The sequence below is a fragment of the Sebastes umbrosus genome, assembly GCF_015220745.1.
Source record: "Sebastes umbrosus isolate fSebUmb1 chromosome 13 unlocalized genomic scaffold, fSebUmb1.pri SUPER_13_unloc_1, whole genome shotgun sequence".
Lineage (NCBI taxonomy): Eukaryota > Metazoa > Chordata > Actinopteri > Perciformes > Sebastidae > Sebastes > Sebastes umbrosus.
Genome location: NW_023618431.1, coordinates 227,292 through 250,492, shown reverse-complemented (window position 1 = coordinate 250,492; position 23,201 = coordinate 227,292). Strand labels below are relative to the sequence as shown.

The following is a 23,201-nucleotide window of genomic DNA, read 5'->3' as shown; positions in this document are numbered from 1 at the left end:
ACTGGTAAACGGCAGGGCTACGGCTACGTACTGGTAAACGGCAGGGCTACGGCTACGTACTGGTAAACGACAGGGCTACGGCTACGTACTGGTAAACGGCAGGGCTACGGCTACGTACTGGTAAACGGCAGGGCTACGTACTGGTAAACGACAGGGCTACGGCTACGCACTGGTAAACGACAGGGCTACGGCTACGTACTGGTAAACGACAGGGCTACGGCTATGTGCTGGTACATATGTGATAATCTGTGGTGACTGCAGCTAAAATACAGTGTGTGTGTCTGTGTGTGTGTGTGTCTGTGTGTGTGTGTGAGTGTGTGTGTGTGCGTACGTGTGTGTGTGTGCGTGCGCGTGTGCGTGCGTGTGCGTGTGTGTGACAGCTGCTTTGTTATACTTCATCAAAGGTAACAGTGGCTGAGCAGCTGCTGTGGTTGCTATGGAAACACGAACCATCAGACGTCTGAGGGACATTTAAATCAGAGCAGCTGAACATTAAAGTTGTAAAGAGGAAGCTGAGAGAGGAACCGGGTCGGTTCTGGTTCAGACACATATCTATGTTCAGGTTCTATTCAGTGAAAACAGAGTAGAAACGTTGGGGTTGGTTCTTCAGCCTTTGTGACGACACATGAACGCAACACCGAGGCCAATTGATGTAGGTCGGGTCGGTTCCGTCACTACGCTCTCGGACTCGGCCCGGTTCACACTGAGTGATATTGTTGTTGATACTCAGATGAAGCGTGGCGAGACGCTGTTGTTTAGAATCAGACTCAGTGGAAACGTCTTCGTGCTGAGAGACGTGAGAAACGTTGTGGAGACATCGGACTAATAGAGCGGCTCTAACAGAACAGCAGCAGCCTTAAGCAGAACCCTCACACTGAGATAGAACCCTCACACTGAAGCAGAACCCTCACACTGAAGCAGAACCCTCACACTGAGATAGAACCCTCACACTGAAGCAGAACCCTCACACTGAGATAGAACCCTCACACTGAAGCAGAACCCTCACACTGAAGCAGAACCCTCACACTGAAGCAGAACCCCCACACTGAAGCAGAACCCTCACACTGAGATAGAACCCTCACACTGAGACAGAACCCTCACACTGAGACAGAACCCCCACACTGAGACAGAACCCTCACACTGAAGCAGAACCCTCACACTGAGACAGAACCCTCACACTGAGACAGAACCCTCACACTGAAGCAGAACCCTCACACTGAGACAGAACCCTCACACTGAGACAGAACCCTCACACTGAAGCAGAACCCTCACACTGAGACAGAACCCCCACACTGAGACAGAACCCTCACACTGAGACAGAACCCCCACACTGAGACAGAACCCTCACACTGAAGCAGAACCCTCACACTGAGACAGAACCCTCACACTGAGACAGAACCCTCACACTGAAGCAGAACCCTCACACTGAAGCAGAACCCCCACACTGAAGCAGAACCCTCACACTGAAGCAGAACCCTCACACTGAGATAGAACACTCTGTGTTCAGGTCTATAGTTATTAACCCTTTGTGTTCAGGTCTACAGTCAGAGGAAAGAGAGTGTGCCTTCACTGACCAGGAGGGGGCGGAGCCTCATAACCAACCGACCAATGAGCTGAGAGGAGTGGTGCGAGAAAACGGCACAGTCCGCTGCATGCGTGGCTCCCGCTGCTATGGATTGTGGGAAAAGAAACCAGACGGGGAGATACACCCGGTCAAGCAAGGTGAGACTCAGACACACACAGTCTGAATGTGAACGCTCCGCTTCAAAATAAAATAAAAAACTGCTTCCTGTTTTCCAGGTTGCTGGACTGACCAGCCGCAGTGCGCCGGCGACCGTTGCCTGGCAACAGCAACGCCGTCTCAGATCCCGAACGGCAGCTACAGGTTTTGCTGCTGCAGCCGAGACCTCTGCAACGCCAACTTCACCGAAGCCCCACCCACCGCCGACGCCCCTGCCCTGAAGCCGATTAAGAAAGAGACGGCACTCATCGCCCTGGTAACCGTCGCCATCGTAGCCATCCTCATCGTGGCGTTGTTCCTGGGATACCGCATGATGAAAGGTGCTCACACACACACACTGTGAACACTAGGGATGCACCGATACCACTTTATATCAGACCGAGTACCAGTACTTCCATCTGGGTACTCTCCGATACCGAGTACCGATACGAGTACCGATACGAGTACCGATACGAGTACCGATACGAGTCCTGCTCTGAGCCTACAGACCCTCGTTAACAGCCAGCTGGAGGGTGTGAGGACACACGGCAGGCTGGGGAGTCCTGCATACGAGGCGGTGCGCCGCCACCGGCTTTAGGTCGGCTTGGAAAGGCTCGGGGAGAAGATGGTTCGCGGCCGCAGCTTTACAGCGCTCCCTGCCCGGACCTCGCCGCACCGTGACGGGGCTCGCTGCTCACGGTGCGACTGTCGACCGGGCGGACTTTCCTCAGTGCGTCCCGACCGCGTCGTGCCGCCTGATCGGGGCTTGGCCCACGTAAAAGGCGCCAGGGGTCTGCAGCGATGTCGGCAACCCACTCGACCCGTCTTGAAACATGGACCAAAGAGTCTAACACACGCGCGAGTCAGAGGGTGCAAACAAAAACCCGTGGTGCAATGAAAGTGAGTGCCGACGCGCGCCGGCTGAGGTGGGATCCCGGCCCAGCAGGGTCGGGAGCACCACCGTAAAGTGGTGTCGGAGCCGTTTCGTGAGTACGACTACATGAGCACAGTATCGGACCCGATACCCGGTACTGTTATCGGTGCATCCCTACTGAACACACACTCACTCACACATGATTAATAATAAACACTAACTATGTGTTCAGGGAAGCAGAAACTGAGTCTGTCGGCTCAGGATGTGATGGAGGCGGCAAACGGTGACGCTGCTGTCGACCTGGATCACCTGAAACTACTGGAGGTAGTACTATGTCAGAGGATCTAAAACGGAGCCCTGAGGAACGCCACCCTCTCTCTAACGACCCTCTCCTTCCTCCTCCCGACAGCTGATTGGTCGAGGTCGTTACGGCACGGTGTTCCGCGGCTCTCTTAATGAGCGCTGCGTCGCCGTCAAACTCTTCAGCTCGGCCAACCGCCAGACCTATGCCAACGAGCGCTCCATCTACTTCCTGCCGCTGCTGCAACAGCACGACAACATCGCCCGCTTCCTGACCGCCGACGAGAGGACGACGGCCGACGGACGACCGGAGTTCCTGATCCTCATGGAGTACTACCCTCATGTAAGAGCCTGAATCAACCAATCAGGGCTACACGCGTGCTAGCTGTCTAATGCTAGCTGGCTATTGCTAGCTGGTTAATGCTAGCTGGCTAATGCTAGCTCTTTCCATTGATTCATTTTGAGTTATCACACGCTGTTACAAAGAGCCTGTGGGGGGGGCCAGCAGCCTGTAGGGGGGCGGAGCCAGCAGACCGTCGGCGTGGTTACACACTTCAGCCGTCGCCTGGCTGACTCGCCATTAATTATGTTATTGTGCTGGTAGACGTCGCCATCAGTCCTACTTCCTGTCTGGAACCACTAACCGACCAACCAACCAACCACACACACGCACACACGCACACGCGCACGCGCACACGCGCACACGCACACACACACACACACACAAGCACACACACACACACACACACACACACACACACACACACACATACACACACACACACACACACACACACACACACACACAGTAAATCTAATCTTTATTATCACTATCTCTCATTCACAAACTTACACATAAACAATGTTAACTTCCTATTTATAAACACGTACACACACATTCCTGTACTTCTATCTTTGTGAGGACCCTCATTGACATAATGCCTTCCATTGCCCTGTACCCTAACCTTCACTAAACCTGACCTTAAACCTCACCTGAACCTTAAAACAAAGTCTTAACCCTCAAACAGGACCGACCAAAATGTCCTCACTCTGTTGGTTAAAAACTTGTTTTGGTCCTCACTATGTACCAAGTACAAGAACACACACACAGACACACACACCCAGGGTTGGTTTAGTACATTCCTGAGTAGCAGTCAGACAGTAATTAACGTCTGTTCTGTCTGTCTGTCTGTCTGTCTCTGTCTGTCTGTCTGTCTGTCTGTCTCTGTCTGTCTGTTTGTCGGTCTGTCTGTCTGTCTGTCTCTCTGTCTGTCTGTCTGTCTGTCTGTCTGTCTGTCTGTCTGTCTCTCTGTCTGTCTGTCTGTCTGTCTGTCTCTCTGTCTGTCTGTCTGTCTGTCTGTCTGTCTCTCTGTCTGTCTGTCTGTCTGTCTGTCTGTCTGTCTGTCTGTCTGTCTCTCTGTCTGTCTGTCTGTCTGTCTGTCTGTCTGTCTCTCTGTCTGTCTGTCTGTCTGTCTGTCTGTCTGTCTCTCTGTCTGTCTGTCTGTCTGTCTGTCTGTCTCAGGGCTGTCTGTCTCGCTACCTGTCTGTCCACACGGTGGACTGGTCTACCTGCTGCAGGATGACTCACGGTGTGACCAGAGGACTCGCCTTCCTGCACACTGAACTCTGTAGAGGAGGTATTATTATTATTATCAATATATTATTATTATTATTATTATTATTATATTATTATTATTATTATTTTATTATCATTATTATTATATTATTAATGTTATTATTATTATTATTATTATATTATCAATGTTATTATTATTATATTATTATTATTATTATTATATTATTATTAATGTTATTATTATAATATTATTATTATTATATTAATGTTATTATTATAATATTATAATATTATTATTATTATTATATTATTAATATTATTATTATTATTATTATTAATGTTATTATTATAATATATTATTATTATATTATTATATTATTAATGTTATTATTATTATTATATTATTAATGTTATTATTATTATTATTATTATATTCTTCTTTTTCTTCTTATATTATTAATGTTATTATTATTATTATTATTATTATTATTATTATATTATTAATGTTATTATTAATGTTATTATTATATTATTATTATTATATTATTATTATTAATGTTATTATTATAATATTATTATTATATTATAATTATATTATTAATGTTATTATTATTAATGTTATTATTATTATATTATTATTATTAATGTTATTATTATAATATTATTATAATTATATTATTAATGTTATTATTATTATTATTATTATATTATTATTATATTCTTCTTCTTATATTATTAATGTGATTATTATTATAATATTCTTCTTCTTTTTCTTATATTATTAATGTTATTATTATTATTATTATTATTATGATATTATTAATGTTATTATTATTATTATTATTATTAATGTTATTATTATTATATTATTATTATTAATGTTATTATTATAATATTATTATTATAATTATATTATTAATGTTATTATTATTATTATTATTATATTATTATTATATTCTTCTTCTTCTTATATTATTAATGTGATTATTATTATATTATTATTATTATATTATTAATGTTATTATTATTCAACGTCTTGTATAAAGACCAGTCTGTCCTCTGTCCTCTGTCTCAGACCAGTATAAACCGGCTGTGGCCCACAGAGACGTGACCAGCAGGAACGTTCTGGTCCGGGCCGATCTGTCCTGCGTCCTTGCTGACTTTGGTCTGTCCATGAGGCTGACAGGGAGCCGGCCCGGCCGCCCCGGAGACGAGGACACCATGGCCATATCTGAGGTCAGGTCATGTGATGATGATGATGGTGGTGGTGGTGGTGGTGATGGTGATGATGATGATGATGATGATGGTGATGATGACGGCAGGTGTGAGAGCAGACGCAGGAGTTAACCTGAGTGTGTCTCCAGGTGGGGACGGTGCGCTACATGGCGCCGGAGGTCCTGGGCGGAGCTCTGAACCTGAGGGACTGTGAGTCGGCGCTGAAGCAGGTGGATGTTTACGCTCTGGGGCTGCTCTACTGGGAGAGCTTCAGGAGGTGCTCTCACCTGTTCCCAGGTGAGTTACTGCCTCACAACACACACAGCTGACACACCACCAAGTACTGAAACACTCCTCTGAACACACGTACCAACAGCTTCAGGGGGAACTAGACGTAGTGATGGTACTAGACGTAGTGATGGTACTAGACGTAGTGATGGTACTAGACGTAGTGATGGTACTAGACGTAGTGATGGTACTAGACGTAGTGATAGACGTAGTGATGGTACTAGACGTAGTGATAGACGTAGTGATGGTACTAGACGTAGTGATGGTGCTAGACGTAGTGATAGACGTAGTGATGGTACTAGACGTAGTGATGGTACTAGACGTAGTGATAGACGTAGTGATGGTACTAGACGTAGTGATGGTACTATACGTAGTGATAGGTACGTAGACGTAGTGATAGACGTAGTGATGGTACTAGACGTAGTGATGGTACTATACGTAGTGATGGTACTAGACGTAGTGATGGTACTATACGTAGTGATGGTACTAGACGTAGTGATAGAGGTAGTGATGGTACTAGACGTAGTGATGGTACTATACGTAGTGATGGTACTAGACGTAGTGATGGTACTAGACGTAGTGATGGTACTAGACGTAGTGATGTACTAGGTACGTGATGGTACTAGACGTAGTGATGGTACTAGACGTAGTGATGGTACTATACGTAGTGATGGTACTAGACGTAGTGATGGTACTAGACGTAGTGATAGACGTAAGTGATGGTACTAGACGTAGTGATGGTACTAGACGTAGTGATGGTACTAGACGTAGTGATGGTACTAGACGTAGTGATGGTAACTAGACGTAGTGATGGTACTAGACGATTGTGATAGACGTAGTGATGGTACTAGACGTAGTGATGGTACTATACGTAGTGATGGTACTAGACGTAGTGATGGTACTAGACCGTAGTGATAGACGTAGTGATGGTACTAGACAGTAGTGATGGTACTAGACGTAGTGATGGTACTAGACGTAGTGATGGTACTATACGTAGTGATGGTACTAGGACGTAGTGATGGTACTAGACGTATGATGGACTAGACGTAGTGATGGTACTAGACGTAATGATGGTACTAGACGTAGTGATGGTACTAGACGTAGTGATGTACTAGACGTAATGATAGTACTAGACGTAATGATGGTACTAGACGTAGTGATGGTACTAGACTTAGTGATGGTACTAGACATAGGATAGTACTAGAACATAGTGATGGTACTAGACGTAGTGATAGACGTAATGATGGTACTAGACGTAGTGATGGTACTAGACGTAGTGATAGGACTAGACGTAGTGATGGTACTAGACGTAGTGATGGTACAATATACGTAGTGATGGTACTAGACGTAGTGATAGACGTAATGATGGTACTAGACGTAGTGATGGTACTAGACGTAGTGATGGTACTATACGTAGTGATGGTACTAGACGTAGTGATAGACGTATGATAGTACTAGACGTAGTGATGGTACTAGACGTAGTGATGGTACTAGACTAATGATAGACGTAGTGATGGTACTAGACGTAGTGATGGTACTATACGTAGTGATGGTACTAGACGTAGTGATGGTACTAGACGTAATGATGGTACTAGACGTAGTGATAGTACAGTAGTAGTGATGGTACTAGACGTAGTGATGGTACTAGACGTAGTGATTGGTACTAGACGTAGTGATAGTACTAGACTAGTACTAGACGTAGTGATGGTACTAGACGTAGTGATGGTACTAGATCGTAATGATGTACTAGACGTAGTGATGGTACTAAGACGTAGTGATAGGTACTAGACGTAATGATGGTACTAGACGTAGTGGATGGTACTAGACGTAGTGATAGACGTAGTGATGGTACTAGACGTAGTGATGGTACTAGTACGTAGTGATGTACTAGACGTAGTGATGGTACTAGACTAGTGAGGTACTAGACGTAGTGGATAGACGTAGTGAATGGTACTAGACGTAGTGATGGTACTAGCACGTAGTGATAGGTACTAGAGACGTAGTGATGGTACTATACGGAGTGATGGTACTAGACGTAGTGTGGTACTAGACGTAGTGATGGTACTAGACGTAGTGATGTACCTAGACGTAGTGCATGGTAACTAGACGTAGTGATGGGTACTATACATAGTGATGGTACTAGACGTAGTGATAGGTACTGAGACGTAGTGATGGTACTAGACGTAGTGATGGTACTATACGTAGTGATAGTACTAGACGTAATGATGGTACTAGACGTAGTGATGGTACTAGACGTAGTGATAGAGTAGTGATGGTACTAGACGTAGTGATGGTACTATACGTAGTGATGGTACTAGACGTAGTGATGGTACTAGACGTAGTGATGGTACTAAGACGTAGTGATGGTACTAGACGTAGTGATAGGTACGTAGACGTGATGTGTACTAGACGTAGTGATGGTACTAGACGTAGTGATGGTACTAGACTTAGTGATAGACTAGTGATAGTACTATAACGTAGTGATGGTACTAGACGTAGTGATGGTACTAGACGTAGTGATAGTACTAGACGTAGATGATGGTACTAGACGTAGTGATGGTACTAGACGTAGTGATGGTACTAGACGTAGTGATGGGTACTAGACGTAGTGATGGTACTAGACGTAGTGATGGTACTGATAGTAGTGATAGACGTAAGTGATGGTACTAGACTGTAGTGATGGTACTATACGTAGTGATGGTACTAGACGTAGTGATGGTACTAGACGTAGTGATAGTACTAGAACTGTAAGTGATGGTAATAGACGTAGTGATGGTACTAGACGTAGTGATAGACGTAGTGATGGTACTAGACGTAGTGATGGTACTAGACGTAGTGGATGGTACTAGACGTAAGTGATAGACGTAATGATGGTACTAGACGTGATGGTACTAGACGTAGTGATGTACTAGACGTAGTGATGACGTAGTGCCTGGTTACTAGACGTAGTGATGTACTAGACGTAATGAATGTAACTAGACGTAGTGATGGTACTAGACGTAATGTAACTAGACGTAATGATGGTACTAGACGTAGTGATGGTACTAGACTTAGTGATGGTACTAGACATAGTGATAGTACTAGACATAGTGATGGTACTAGACGTAGTGATAGACGTAATGATGGTAACTAGACGTAGTGATGGTACTAGACGTAGTGATCAGGGATTAGACGTAGTGATGGTACTAGTACAGTAGTGATGGTACTATACGTAGTGATGGTACTAGACGTAGTGATGGTACTAGACGTAGTGATAGGTACTAGACGTATGATGGTACTAGAACGTGATGTACTAGACTGTAGTGATGGTACTAGACGTAGTGATAGGTACTAGACGTAGTGATGTACTAGACGTAGTGATAGTACTAGACGTAATGATGTACTAGACGTAGTGATATACTAGTGATGGTACTAGACGTAGTGATGGTACTAGACGTGATGGTACTAGACGTAGTGATGGTACTAGACGTAGTGATAGTAACGTATGATGGTACTAAGACGTAGTGATGGTACTATACGTAGTGATGGTACTAGACGTAGTGATGGTACATAGGACGTAGTATAACGAGTGATGGTACTATACGTAGTGATGGTACTAGACGTAGTGATGGTACTAGACGTATGATGACGTAGTGTAGTACTAGACGTAGTGATGGGACTTAGACGTAGTGGATAGACGTAGTGATAGTACTAGACGTAGTGATGGTACTAGACGTAGTGATGAGTACTAGACGTAGTGATGGTACTAGACGTAGTGATGGTACTAGACGTAATGATGGTACTAGACGTAGTGATAGGTACTAGAAGACTAATGATGGTTACTAGACGTAGTGATGGTACTAGACGTAGTGATAGTACTAGACGTAGTGATGGTACTAGACGTAGTGATGGTACTAGACGTAGTGATAGACGTAGTGATGGTACTAGACGTAGTGATGGTACTAGACGTAGTGATGGTACTAGACGTAGTGATAGACGTAGTGATGTACTAGACGTAGCTGATGGTACTAGACGTAGTGATGGGTACTCAGACGTAGTGATAGTAACTAGACGTAATGATGGTACTAGACGTAGTGATGGTACTAGACGTAGTGATGGGTACTAGACATAGTTGATAGACGTAGTGATGGTACTAGACGTAGTGATGGTACTAGACGTAGTGATGGTACTAGACATAGTGATAGACGTAGTGATGGTACTAGGACGTAGTGATGGTACTATACGGTAGTGATGGTACTAGACGTAGTGATGGTACTAGACGTAGTGATAGATGTAGTGATGGTACTAGACGTAGTGATGGTACTAACGTAGTGATGGTACTAGACATAGTGATAGTACTAGACGTAGTGATGGTAACTAGACGTAGTGATGGTACTAGACGTAGTGATGGTACTAGACGTAATGATAGTACTAGACGTAGTGATGGTACTAGACGTGATGATGGTACTAGACGTAGTGATGGTACTAGACGTAGTGATGGTACTAGACGTAATGATAGTACTAGACGTAATGATGGTACTAGACGTAGTGATGGTACTAGACTTAGTGATGGTACTAGACATAGTGATAGTACTAGACATAGTGATGGTACTAGACGTAGTGATAGACGTAATGATGGTACTAGACGTAGTGATGGTACTAGACGTAGTGATAGGACTAGACGTAGTGATGGTACTAGACGTAGTGATGGTACTATACGTAGTGATGGTACTAGACGTAGTGATAGGACTAGACGTAGTGATGGTACTAGACGTAGTGATGGTACTAGACGTAGTGATGGTACTATACGTAGTGATGGTACTAGACGTAGTGATAGACGTAGTGATAGTACTAGACGTAGTGATGGTACTAGACGTAGTGATGGTACTAGACGTAGTGAGTAGACGTAGTGATGGTACTAGACGTAGTGATGGTACTATACGTAGTGATGGTACTAGACGTAGTGATGGTACTAGACGTAATGATGGTACTAGACGTAGTGATGGTACTAGACGTAGTGATAGTACTAGACGTAAGTGATGGTACTAGACGTAGTGATGGTACTAGACGTAGTGATGGTACTAGACGTAGTGATAGACGTAGTGATGGTACTAGACGTAGTGATGGTACTATACGTAGTGATGGTACTAGACGTAGTGATGGTACTAGACGTAATGATAGTACTAGACGTAGTGATGGTACTAGACGTAGTGATAGTACTAGACGTAATGATGGTACTAGACGTAGTGATGGTACTAGACGTAGTGATAGACGTAGTGATGGTACTATACGTAGTGATGGTACTAGACGTAGTGATGGTACTAGACGTAGTGATGGTACTAGACGTAGTGATGGTACTAGACGTAGTGATAGACGTAGTGATGGTAATAGACGTAGTGATGGTACTATACGTAGTGATGGTACTAGACGTAGTGATGGTACTAGACGTAGTGATGGTACTAGACGTAGTGATAGACGTAGTGATGGTACTAGACGTAGTGATGGTACTAGACGTAGTGATGGTACTAGACGTAGTGATGGTACTAGACTTAGTGATGGTACTAGACGTAGTGATGGTACTAGACGTAGTGATGGTACTAGACGTAGTGATGGTACTATACGTAGTGATGGTACTAGACGTAGTGATAGACGTAATGATGGTACTAGATGTAGTGATGGTACTATACGTAGTGATGGTACTAGACGTAGTGATGGTACTAGACGTAGTGATAGGACTAGACGTAGTGATGGTACTAGACGTAGTGATGGTACTAGACGTAGTGATAGACGTAGTGATGGTACTAGACGTAGTGATGGTACTAGACGTAGTGATGGTACTAGACGTAGTGATAGACGTAATGATGGTACTAGAACGTGATGGTACTAGACGTAGTGATGGTACTAGACGTAGTGATAGACGTAGTGATGGTACTAGACGTAGTGATGGTACTAGACGTAATGATAGTACTAGACGTAGTGATGGTACTAGACGTAGTGATGGTACTAGACGTAGTGATAGACGTAATGATGGTACTAGACGTAGTGATGGTACTAGACGTAGTGATAGGACTAGACGTAGTGATGGTACTAGACGTAGTGATGGTACTAGACGTAGTGATAGACGTAGTGATGGTACTATACGTAGTGATGGTACTAGACGTAGTGATAGGACTAGACGTAGTGATGGTACTAGACGTAGTGATGGTACTAGACGTAGTGATAGACGTAGTGATGGTACTAGACGTAGTGATGGTACTAGACGTAGTGATGGTACTAGACGTAGTGATAGACGTAATGATGGTACTAGACGTGATGGTACTAGACGTAGTGATGGTACTAGACGTAGTGATAGACGTAGTGATGGTACTAGACGTAGTGATGGTACTAGACGTAATGATGGTACTAGACGTAGTGATGGTACTAGACGTAGTGATGGTACTAGACGTAGTGATAGACGTAGTGATGGTACTAGACGTGATGGTACTAGACGTAGTGATGGTACTAGACGTAGTGATGGTACTAGACGTAGTGATAGACGTAGTGATGGTACTAGACGTAGTGATGGTACTAGACGTAATGATAGTACTAGACGTAGTGATGGTACTAGACGTAGTGATGGTACTAGACGTAGTGATAGTACTAGACGTAATGATGGTACTAGACGTAGTGATGGTACTAGACGTAGTGATAGACGTAGTGATGGTACTAGACGTGATGGTACTAGACATAGTGATGGTACTAGACGTAGTGATGGTACTATACGTAGTGATGGTACTAGACGTAGTGATGGTACTAGACGTAGTGATAGACGTAATGATGGTACTAGACGTAGTGATGGTACTATACGTAGTGATGGTACTAGACGTAGTGATGGTACTAGACGTAGTGATAGCCGTAGTGATGGTACTAGACGTAGTGATGGTACTAGACGTAGTGATAGACGTAATGATGGTACTAGACGTAATGATGGTACTAGACGTAGTGATGGTACTAGACGTAGTGATGGTACTAGACGTAGTGATAGTACTAGACGTAGTGATAGACGTAGTGATAGGACTAGACGTAGTGATAGTAATAGACGTAGTGATGGTACTAGACGTAGTGATAGTACTAGACGTAGTGATAGACGTAGTGATACGACTAGACGTAGTGATGGTACTAGATGTAGTGATGGTACTAGACGTAATGATGGTACTAGACGTAGTGATAGGACTAGACGTAGTGATGGTACTAGACGTAGTGATGGTACTAGACGTAGTGATAGGACTAGACGTAGTGATGGTACTAGACGTAGTGATGGTACTAGACGTAGTGATAGTACTAGACGTAGTGATGGTACTAGACGTAGTGATAGTACTAGACGGTAGTGATGGTACTACAGTATAACGTACCTGCTGTGTGTGTCCAGGTGAGGCGGGTACCTGACTACCAGCTGCCGTTCCAGGCCGAACTCGGGAATCATCCCAGCTTTGAGGAGATGCAGATCCTCGTCGCCAGAGAGAAGTTCAGACCCAGGTTCCCTGAAACCTGGAAGGAGAACAGCCTGGTTAGTGTTCCTGGTCTCACCTGGTCTCACCTGGTCTCACCTGGTCTGACGTCAGACAGACACCTGCCCTGTTAACCTGATGAATAGCTTCTTTCTTCTACTCTGCACTGTATGAAGGAGCTGTACATGTACATGTAATAATACTGTGTGTATTGTAGGCGCTGCGTTCCCTGAAGGAGCTGATGGAGGACTGCTGGGATCAGGATGCTGAAGCTCGACTCACCGCTCAGTGTTCTGAAGAAAGACTGAGTGACCTCACACTGCTGACTACACACAGCACACTACACAACCACAGGTACACACACCCCATAGTACACAACCCCAGGTACATAACCACAGGTACACACACCCCATAGTACACAACCCCAGGTACACAACCACAGGTACACAACCCCAGGTACATAGTAAATGAAGGACTACATGAAATCACCGTCATCTGCCACACTAATCGATATTATTCTCACTAACACTCCATCAAACTACCGATCTGGAGTCTTCAGTCAAGACTTGAGTGACCACTGTGCCATTGCATGCGTTCGCTCCGGCCTCTCTGTCAAACGTCCACCGGTGATTGTGACCAAGCGCTCACTGAAAAACTTTGACAATCAGGCCTTCTTGCAAGATGTTGCAGCTGCAAACTGGGAAAGAATCAATCTTATCCCCTCAGTGGAAGATGCCTGGTCTTATTTCAAAAACACCTTTAGCCTAATCATTGAGAAACACGCCCCATTGAAACGATTCCGGACGAAGAATCGCTACAGCCCCTGGTTCAGTCACGATTTGGCGGCTCTGATCCGCCTAAAAAACACCTCATGGCGGAGAGCGAGGTCTTCTCAGTCTGCTGCCGACTGGCTGGCCTTCAGACAATGTAGGAACAAAACAACACAGGCAATCAGGAAAGCTAAATCAGTCATTTCAAAGAAGAATTCTCAGCCAGTGGCTCTGATGCCAAGAAATTTTGGAAAACAGTCAAATCCATGGAAAACAAACTTGCTTCTCCGCATCTACCCACTTCTTTGATTTTTGATGACATTGTTGTTACTGATAAACAACGCATGGCCACACACTTCAACCAACATTTCGTGAATTCATCTAATTTCTTTGGTGCAGCTGCCCCTGAAACAGATTCATCTAACACTCCCACTTCATCACCCAGCGTTAACAGCTTCTCCCTTCAACCTGTTAAGGTTTCGGAAGTCCTGGATGAACTCATTAAGTTAGATTCAAACAAGTCAGCTGGATCTGATGGGCTTGACCCTGTGTTTTTAAAATCAGCCGCTCATATTATTGCTTCCCCTATTACAAGCCTGTTCAACCTGTCATTTCATCTGTCTGTTTTCCCCCCTGACTGGAAATCGGCTACAATTCTCCCCCTCTTTAAAGGAGGCTCTGGCTCTGACCCGAACTGCTACAGGCCGATTTCCATTTTGCCCTGTCTGGCCAAAGTCATAGAGAAACTGGTACATAAACAACTAATTCACTTCATTGACTTAAATCATATTTTGTCTGACCTGCAGTCTGGTTTAGGAAAGGCCACGGATGTACCACCGCTACACTGAAGGTCCTTGATGACGTCATCACCACCATGGACATCAAACAGACTTGTGTAGCTGCCTTTATAGACCTAGCCAAGGCTTTTGACTCGGTCAACCATAACATTCTCCTGCAAAGACTTACCAGCATTGGCTTGTCCAGTAGATGTTGCAACTGGTTTGCTAGCTACCTGGCTGATCGTGTCCAGCGGGTGAAGACCGAAAACATCATGTCTGAACCTCTTACCATCTCTAAAGGTGTGCCTCAAGGCTCCATCTTAGGCCCTATTTTGTTCTCCATTATATTAACGATGTAGCCAAAGCTGCTGGAAATTCCAGGATTCATCTGTATGCTGATGACACCATCATATATTCAGCTGGTCCCTCACTCCACTCTGCTGTGTCCACTCTTCAACAAAGCCTCACCTCCATCCAACAGTCTTTCCACAACCTCCACCTGCTCCTCAACGCCAAAAAGACCAAATGTATGCTGTTTGACCGGAAAAACCTCATCATCCCCAGCCCTCCCAGGATCTACAGTGCTGATGGCTCGGAGCTGGAGTTTGTCAGCTCCTACAAATACCTTGGCTTCTGGTTGGACTCATCTCTCTCATTTAACACACACATCAATAACCTTCTGGCTAAAGTCAAAGCTAGACTGGGTTTCCTGTATCGAAACAAGGCCTCCTTCACACACTCTGCCAAATTCACCCTTGTGAAAATGACCATCCTTCCTCTATTTGACTACGGCGATATAATTTATAAAATGGCATCAAAGACCACCCTCAGAAAACTGGACACACTCCACCACTCAGCAATCCGTTTTGCCACATGTGCACCCTTCACCACCACCACTGTGAACTTTACAGATTGGTGGATTGGCCCTCCCTTCACACCAGGCGGCTACAACACTGGCTGCTCTTGGTCTACAAATCCATTTTGGGAATGACCCCTTGCTACCTTCTCCAATCTTCTGCACATTTCCGACAGCAATCGCCGTTTAAGATCCAGTGATTTCATAAGGCTCATCATTCCAAAAGTCCGTACTGTGTTTGGTCATAACTCCTTTCATTTTGCCGCTGCAAATGACTGGAACTCACTACAGAACACGCTCAAACTAACAGCTCTCACCTCTCTCAACATGTTCAAACAAAAGCTGCAACAAGTCATAGTTGACTGCTGTACTTGCTGACCAGCCCTCACTTCTCTCTCTCTCTTCCATTTTTACAAAGTACATCCAGTAATCCGCCTTTTTTTGTACATAGTGTTTGTTAATTTACCTATGCTGTTTTTAGCCATTTTCTCATGTGTTTGTCATACTGTATTGTATCTGTGCCGTCTGTGTCACTTGTGTGGACTGTGCTACTGCCTCTTGGCCAGGTCATCATTGTAAATGAGAATTGGTTCTCAATTGATTTTACCTGGTTAAATAAAGGTCAAAAACATCACCACTTTGTCTCTCAGGAACGTGTCTCAGGGCCGTTGGCCTCCTCTGGTTGGCTCCGCCTCCTCCTACATCGAGGATCTCCAGGTGGGCGTGGTCAAGAATCTCCAGGGCGACGGCAGCCCAGCATCAGTCGTCAAGACGACCACAAGCGGAACAGAAGGTTCTGAAAAGAACAGAAACTCCATCAACTACGAGCGGCAGCAGGCTCAGGTAGGAGTCCACCGAGAGAGGGATGAGAACCACCGCAAACCTTCATGATGTTTATTATCTCTCTCTCTCTCTGTCAGAGTCAGGCTCGCTTGTCCAGTTCAGGCAGCAATGTGTCGACCAGCGCCGCCGCCATGCCACCGGCCTCCACCCTCTGCACCATCTCAGAGTCTGGTGGGTTAACACTGATGTGTCAGAACGCTTGTTAAGCCAACTTCACACTACATGACGTTTATGTGACTTGTGTCCTCAGTAACTGTAAATGTACCCGACTGTCCTCCAGGTGGCGCCGGGCCCACGCCGCCGTCTGCTTACAGCTCACAGAGGAAGACCTGGAGGCCACGAAACTCGACCCCAAAGAGGTTTTTACTTTTAATTTGCTCTTATTTTGACAGTCTCTCCTTCTGAAGCCAACTTCCGTCTCCACACCTCGTTAACATGTCAACACTGCGTCTCTACAGGTCCAGAAGAACTTGAGGGAAAGTTCTGATGAGAACTTGATGGAACATTCACAGAAGCAGTTCGGTTCAACGGAGCAACAAACTACCAACCTGTTGTACCATCAGATACTACAAACTGCTGAGGTACTACTACTGTTACTGACTCCAGTACTACTGATACCTCCCTGCTATTGAATGTCCATAGTAACCGGAGATCCGTTCCTGTGGTTCCTCTAGGGGGAACAACTCGGTGTTGGCTCTTCAGGGTGAACTGGGGGTTGCTGGTGGGGTTGATAGCCCTCTCTCCTCCTCCTCCATCCACCCCCTCCCCAAACAGCAGAACCTGCCCCAGAGGCCCACCAGCCTCCACCTTCTCCCAAAAACCAAGGAGAGCACCTCAGCCCTCTTCTCGACTTAAGCTGGGAAAGCTCAAGTCGAACCACAGACAGGTACAGTAGGATCTACAGTTGTGTTACTCATCCTCGCTCCACATCGTGGTTAAGATCACTAATACTGTAACATCACTAATCCAGAATGTTCTGTGGTTCAGGTGGAAACAGGTGTTGCTAAGATGAACACGGTAACAGTCGCCAGCGCTGCAGAGCCCCACCAGGTAACCACGGTGACCAACAACACCGGCGGCGATCCAACTGGGAGCCGAGTCCACTCGAATATGGTGGTCGCCAATGGTTACAGTGTGGGCGTCCCCACCCTGGTGACGAATGGTATGATGGGCGGAGGTCGAACCAATCCGGCGGGGCCGCACCTGGAGGAGGAGGACAAGATGGAGGGGGGGATGATTGGAGGAGAGGACAACCATATGAACCTGCTCAACTCCAGTCCTGATGAACACGAACCGCTGCTGAGAAGAGAACAGCCGCCCGCTGAGAGTGAGCCCCTTCCTCCTCATCTGCATCATCATCATCATCATCATCATCAGTCACGAGCCGGCCCGATGGTGTCGGGGCAAGGCTCCAACTCCAACAACAACAACAATAGGATGGCGTTGGGATCACACGTCAAGATCCTCGGTTTAGAGGTTGAACCTGAAAGGATGATTAGTTCAGAGGTGGGTCAGGGTCGGGTCATCAACAGTCCTAAACCCGAGTCACATCCGCCAAGTCAGCAGGTGACTGGATCCCCCGGCTACTGCTCCGGTTTCACACCATGACCCAACACCCCAGGATAGAGGTCATGGCTCAGATACAGGCCCATGTGTCCAGAGAGCCCTTTTTGCAGAACCAGCATTGACCCCTGATTCCACCAGAAACCCAACGGCTCATCTGCTCCATTCTACTGCCACTGCACTGGTAACCGGCTGTAGGAATCCAGATTCTGGCCCAGTGCTGGTTCCAGAGGCCCCAGGATCCCCAGCTTCACAAGCACAAGACCCCGCCACCTCAACCTCATCCTCAAAAGCCCTAATTTTACATACCCTGGCCCTTGCTCTGGAAATCCAAGCCCTAAAACCTCCAGCCTCAGATCCAGAACCTCCAGTCATGAATCCAAAAGCTCCAGTTTTAGAGGTTCCAGACTCAGCAAATCCAGCTCCAGAACTTCCAGCTTTGGAATCTCAAACTTCAGAAACCACAGCTGTCGCAGAAGCTTCAGCTCCACAAACTCCAGGTCTGCTGCAGGCCCAGATGGTACCGGCCAAAGCCAGGAGGCGTGAGCGTCCTTGTTCCCTGGACCTGTCCTCATCCTGCATTTCCTCAGGTGAGTCAAGATTAAATGTTTAAGAACAGATCATCATTTGACTGGCCCCACTGCAAACGGGGGCAAAAGTACCATGAAGTAAATATGCTCAGATTCAGGTCCTAACCCTAACACCTCCTACAAGGTTGTGTACCTGTGATTTAAACTAGGGATGCACCGATACCGACACTAGTATCGGGTATCGGGTCCGATACTGTGCTCATGTACTCGTACTCGCAAAACGGCTCCGATACAACAGCACCGATACCACTTTACGGTGGTGTGCCCGACCCCGCTGGGCCGGGATCTTTGCGCCACAGGGTTTTGCTTGCACCCTCAGACTCCCGCGTGCGTTAGACTCCTTGGTCCGTGTACGTCCGGCTTTAACAGCATCTGAGAGGTGCATCACTAATTTGAACTCTCTAAAAAGGTCTGTTTGTTCCTCTCTCCTCCTCCTCAGATGACGTTTCTCTGACGGATGACGGCAGTCTGAGCACTTCAGGAGAAAAAATAAAACGTCGTGTCAAGACTCCATACACCCTGAAAAAATGGCGTCCAGCCTCGTGGGTCGTCTCCACGGATACAGCCCTCGACCCGGACTTCCAGTTCAACACTAACGGCAGTAGCAGCAGCAGCCAGACCCATTTCTCTTCTGGTCTTCACAGTGCAGGAAGCTTTGGCATCCCCAAAATCAATCAGTCAAAATCCAGTATGGCTGTCTTTTTGGTCGGAGGCGGAGCCACGGCGACCACGACCTCCGAGCCGGATGGAATGACCAGCTTCTAAAGTTTTCTTTTTCTTCTCTTGAAAAAAGAGAGCGGATTCATTTTTTTTCAGTTCTTTGTCTTCCTTCTCTTTTGTTGTTGAGGTCACTGACTGACGCACCATTCAGCCTCCCCGGCACTAAACTGAACCTCGAGGGGAACAGGAAATTACCCGCTATAAAAGGCTCCCAAAGTCACGGGATGTGGCGTCAAACAGACTACAGGAATGGTTTATGGAAGTTCAATGTCTTGTTGTTTCTACATTATCTGGATTCAGCTTGTTGCCAGGTGGCCCGGTGGCCCGGAGGCCCGGTGGCCCGGTGACCCGGTGGCTCGGTGGCCCGGTCCTGTCCATATCTGACCTCGGACTTTCAGCATTGACCCGGTCTGGGTAGCGCAAACGCTCATGATGTTCAAAATCTCTTCCTGTTGGTGGTGAAGTCGGGGGATTCCCTAACTTCTAGATGATTGGCTCCCGTTGCGACTAGTCTTGTGGTTGGTGGGCGTGGCCTCGATCTGACCTGATTAACAAAACTGCCCCAAAATCTCTGTTGTTCTAGCTAGCCCTGGTTTAGCTAGCCCTGATCTGGCTAGCACTTGTTAGCATCCGTCTTTTTTAAGACACGTAAAGGCTTCAGGATTCACCGGAGGGATATTTACTGACGAATTTTATATCGTAGAATAAAACGTTATAATCGTTACAGCTTGTTTTAACCACAGACCTGATTTCAGACATCTCACTAAAAACCCGTCGACTTCCAGACGAGGGGACAGGAAGTGACATCATGCTGACTCATTTCCTGGTTTTAGGACGCTGTATTTGGGCTCGTAGATCTTGTGGCTAGTAGAAGCGTCTGGTGGGTCGTCAGTGTGACCGGAGGATTGGGTCAGTAGTCATGTTTTTAAAGCACTTTAAACAAAGTTAGAACTAACAAACCATTTGAAGGACACTCGTGCAATCACAACAGTTTATTTAGGAATCCTTTTGTTTTTCTACAGTTTGTATGATTGTTGTGTTTTTACGTTAAACCTTTACTCCAGCTATGCAGTCAGCTCACGATGCCTCTCAGACCTATCAACAGATTATCCATCTTTAGGCTTCTCATTTGCACCAAGTGATGAAGTTTTAACCTGAAGTTTTAACCTGCCTTGTGAGGTCTGCTGTGACCCGTTAGAACTGGAAGGAGAGAGGGAGGAGAGAGGAAGGAGAGAGGGAGGAGAGAGGAAGGAGAGAGGAAGGAGAGAGGAAGTATCTGAGAAAGGAAAATAAAGAAAGGAGAAAGGAATGAAAGAGGAAAGCCACGTTCCCTCAGCGTTGTGACCTCCGTAACCTCGGCCACGTACAACCTCCTCAGGTACCTTCACAGCGCTGACGTAGGCGGGAACGCTCACACCTTATTATTATTATTATTATATTTAAAGATGAGCAGCAGAAGAAGGTCAATGACAGAGTTGATCCGACTGATAAAATCCGCTTTCCATCAACTCCAAAGCGGTTCTTTTTTACATGTTGTATTGTGTTCATCACCAATCCGTCAGAGAGTTACCAGTTTATTAGGAACACTGGGACGATCGAGAGGTCTCATCGTGCTTCAGGCTAAATGTTGGTCTGATCGTCTAAAGCTGGCCGTACGCTGTACGATTTTAGCCCCACGAGCACCACTTATTTTCAGTCGCACGACTCATTTTTGAGTTGCAACGAATTCCAGCTTCAACGGATGTCGTTTGCCGTGCAGTGTATGGGGGGGACCGAGGACCGGTTAACTCCTCCAGACCGGCCGTCGGACAGTCGGACAGTCGGACAGTCGGACAGTCGGATGAAGTTCTGACATGTCAGAAATTGTGGTTGTTGAAGCAGAGCAGCCGATTCCCCGACGTCAGCGCCTTCTTTCTACTCCTTTTACGTAATCAGAGCGTAGCTATCCAGATAACATACGATAGATATAGTAGAACGTAGCGAGCTTACCTCCAGTTCTCTACTGTCCACGTCTTCCTCGCCACCTGCGAGTCCAGATAACGTTACGCCGCTGCCCCTTTTTTTAGACGTTCAGCAGACAGGATGCTCAGATGATCACGGCAGCACGTTTCTGACCCGTACAGACCTCTGCTAGCTAACACACTGTACCTGCCTCGGAGCTTTCAAAACCAATCTTTATTGTCAACAGCTAGAACGACCTTCAGCGGCCGACGGGACCGTACGGTGTGATCACTCAGGTGGTCATCACATCACAAACGATCTACTCGTACAGTAGGAGTAGGAATTAGGGATGCACCGATACCGATACCAGTATCGGGTATCGGGTCTGATACTGTGCTCATGTACTTGAACTCGCAAAACGGATCCGATACCACTTTACAGTGGTGCGCCCGAACCCCGCTGGGCCGGGATCCCACCTCAGCCGGTGTGCTTGCCCTCACTTTCATTGCTCCACGGGGTTTTGCTTGCACTCTCTGACTCGCGCGTGCGTTAGACTCATTGGTCCGTGTTACAAGCAGGTCGGGTGGGTTGCAGACATCGCCGCAGACCCCTGGCGCCTTTTACGTGGGCTGAGCACCAATCTGGTGGCACAATGCGGTCGGGGCGCACTGAGGACAGTTTGTCCCGGTTGACAGTTGCAACGGGAGCAGGGGGCCGTCCCCGGCGGGGAGAGAGGGCGCAGCGAGTCCTTTGTCCACGGTGCGGCGAGGTCCGGACGGGGGAGCGCTGTAAAGCTGCGGCCGAGAGCCACCTTCGCCCCCGAGCCTTTCCAAGCCGACCTAGAGCCGGTGGCGGTGCACTGCCTCGTATGCGGCACAGAAAAGTACTCGTATCGGTACTCGTATCGGAGAGTACCCAGATGGAAGTACTTGTACTCGGTCTGAATAAAGTGTTATTGGTGCATCCCTAGCAGGTAGTACACAACAACATCTCTAAAGTCGTACAGGGTCCGCCCGGCTTCATGGCGTCTGAGAGAAGGAACTCTAATTGTGAATTGTTCAGACTTTAAGGTGAACTCGTTATAACGCGGCCCTGAGGAGCACTCGGACAGTCGGTCCAGTTGATTCATCCTCTCAGTGATCCACAGCACTTTACTTCAGTAGAACTCCAGAGTGACCTGTTCCAGCCTGCTGGCCCTCCACCAGGGGAACATTAGATTTAAATGTTATCAAGTGACGCGAAGAAGTTTATGAGACACTATGTTTGAAAAGTGGATCCTTAAAGTTGAGTTTTTATGGTAATATTTATGCATTTAGTCGTAGTCGTAGTAAAACATTTTTAAAATGTAAGATTTAATGAGTCTGGTGTGACATTTTCTAAACAAAAGAAAAGGAGATGTTTGTGAGAGAATGAACCAGGACTCCTGATTGGCTGGTTTTATAGATGTTAATAGTTCAACCTGCTCCTCTAAATGTGCATCACAATAAGTTCACTTTATCAACATTTAGGAAACATTACGCACTTTCTCTCTTTTTAAGACCTGGATTTTATTTTCCTGTTTATTGTCATTTTTCCTGAGTTATTGTGATTATTATTATATATGTATATTCTGTTTATATATATCATCACTGTTATGTTACTTTATTGTATTTTAAGATGCTTCTGAGATGTATTCATTTGGTTATTTTTGTATTTTCTAC

General features: G+C 46.0%; 1 protein-coding gene across 1 annotated transcript; it reads left to right on the top strand.

The window, feature by feature from the left end:
• Nucleotides 1-1,453: 1,453 nt before the first annotated feature.
• LOC119484105 (bone morphogenetic protein receptor type-2-like) lies at nt 1,454-21,900 on the top strand (the record flags this gene model as incomplete). Its single annotated transcript, XM_037762616.1, is given in 18 exon segments — nt 1,454-1,722; nt 1,801-2,061; nt 2,827-2,918; nt 3,004-3,237; nt 4,417-4,531; nt 5,546-5,706; nt 5,835-5,986; nt 13,366-13,498; nt 13,657-13,793; nt 16,495-16,687; nt 16,765-16,862; nt 16,968-17,046; nt 17,146-17,268; nt 17,363-17,527; nt 17,529-17,573; nt 17,675-18,280; nt 18,282-18,840; nt 19,280-21,900. Coding segments are annotated over 18 exon segments (3,748 nt in total), but the record flags the coding sequence as incomplete, so codon positions are not given.
• Nucleotides 21,901-23,201: the final 1,301 nt, after the last annotated feature.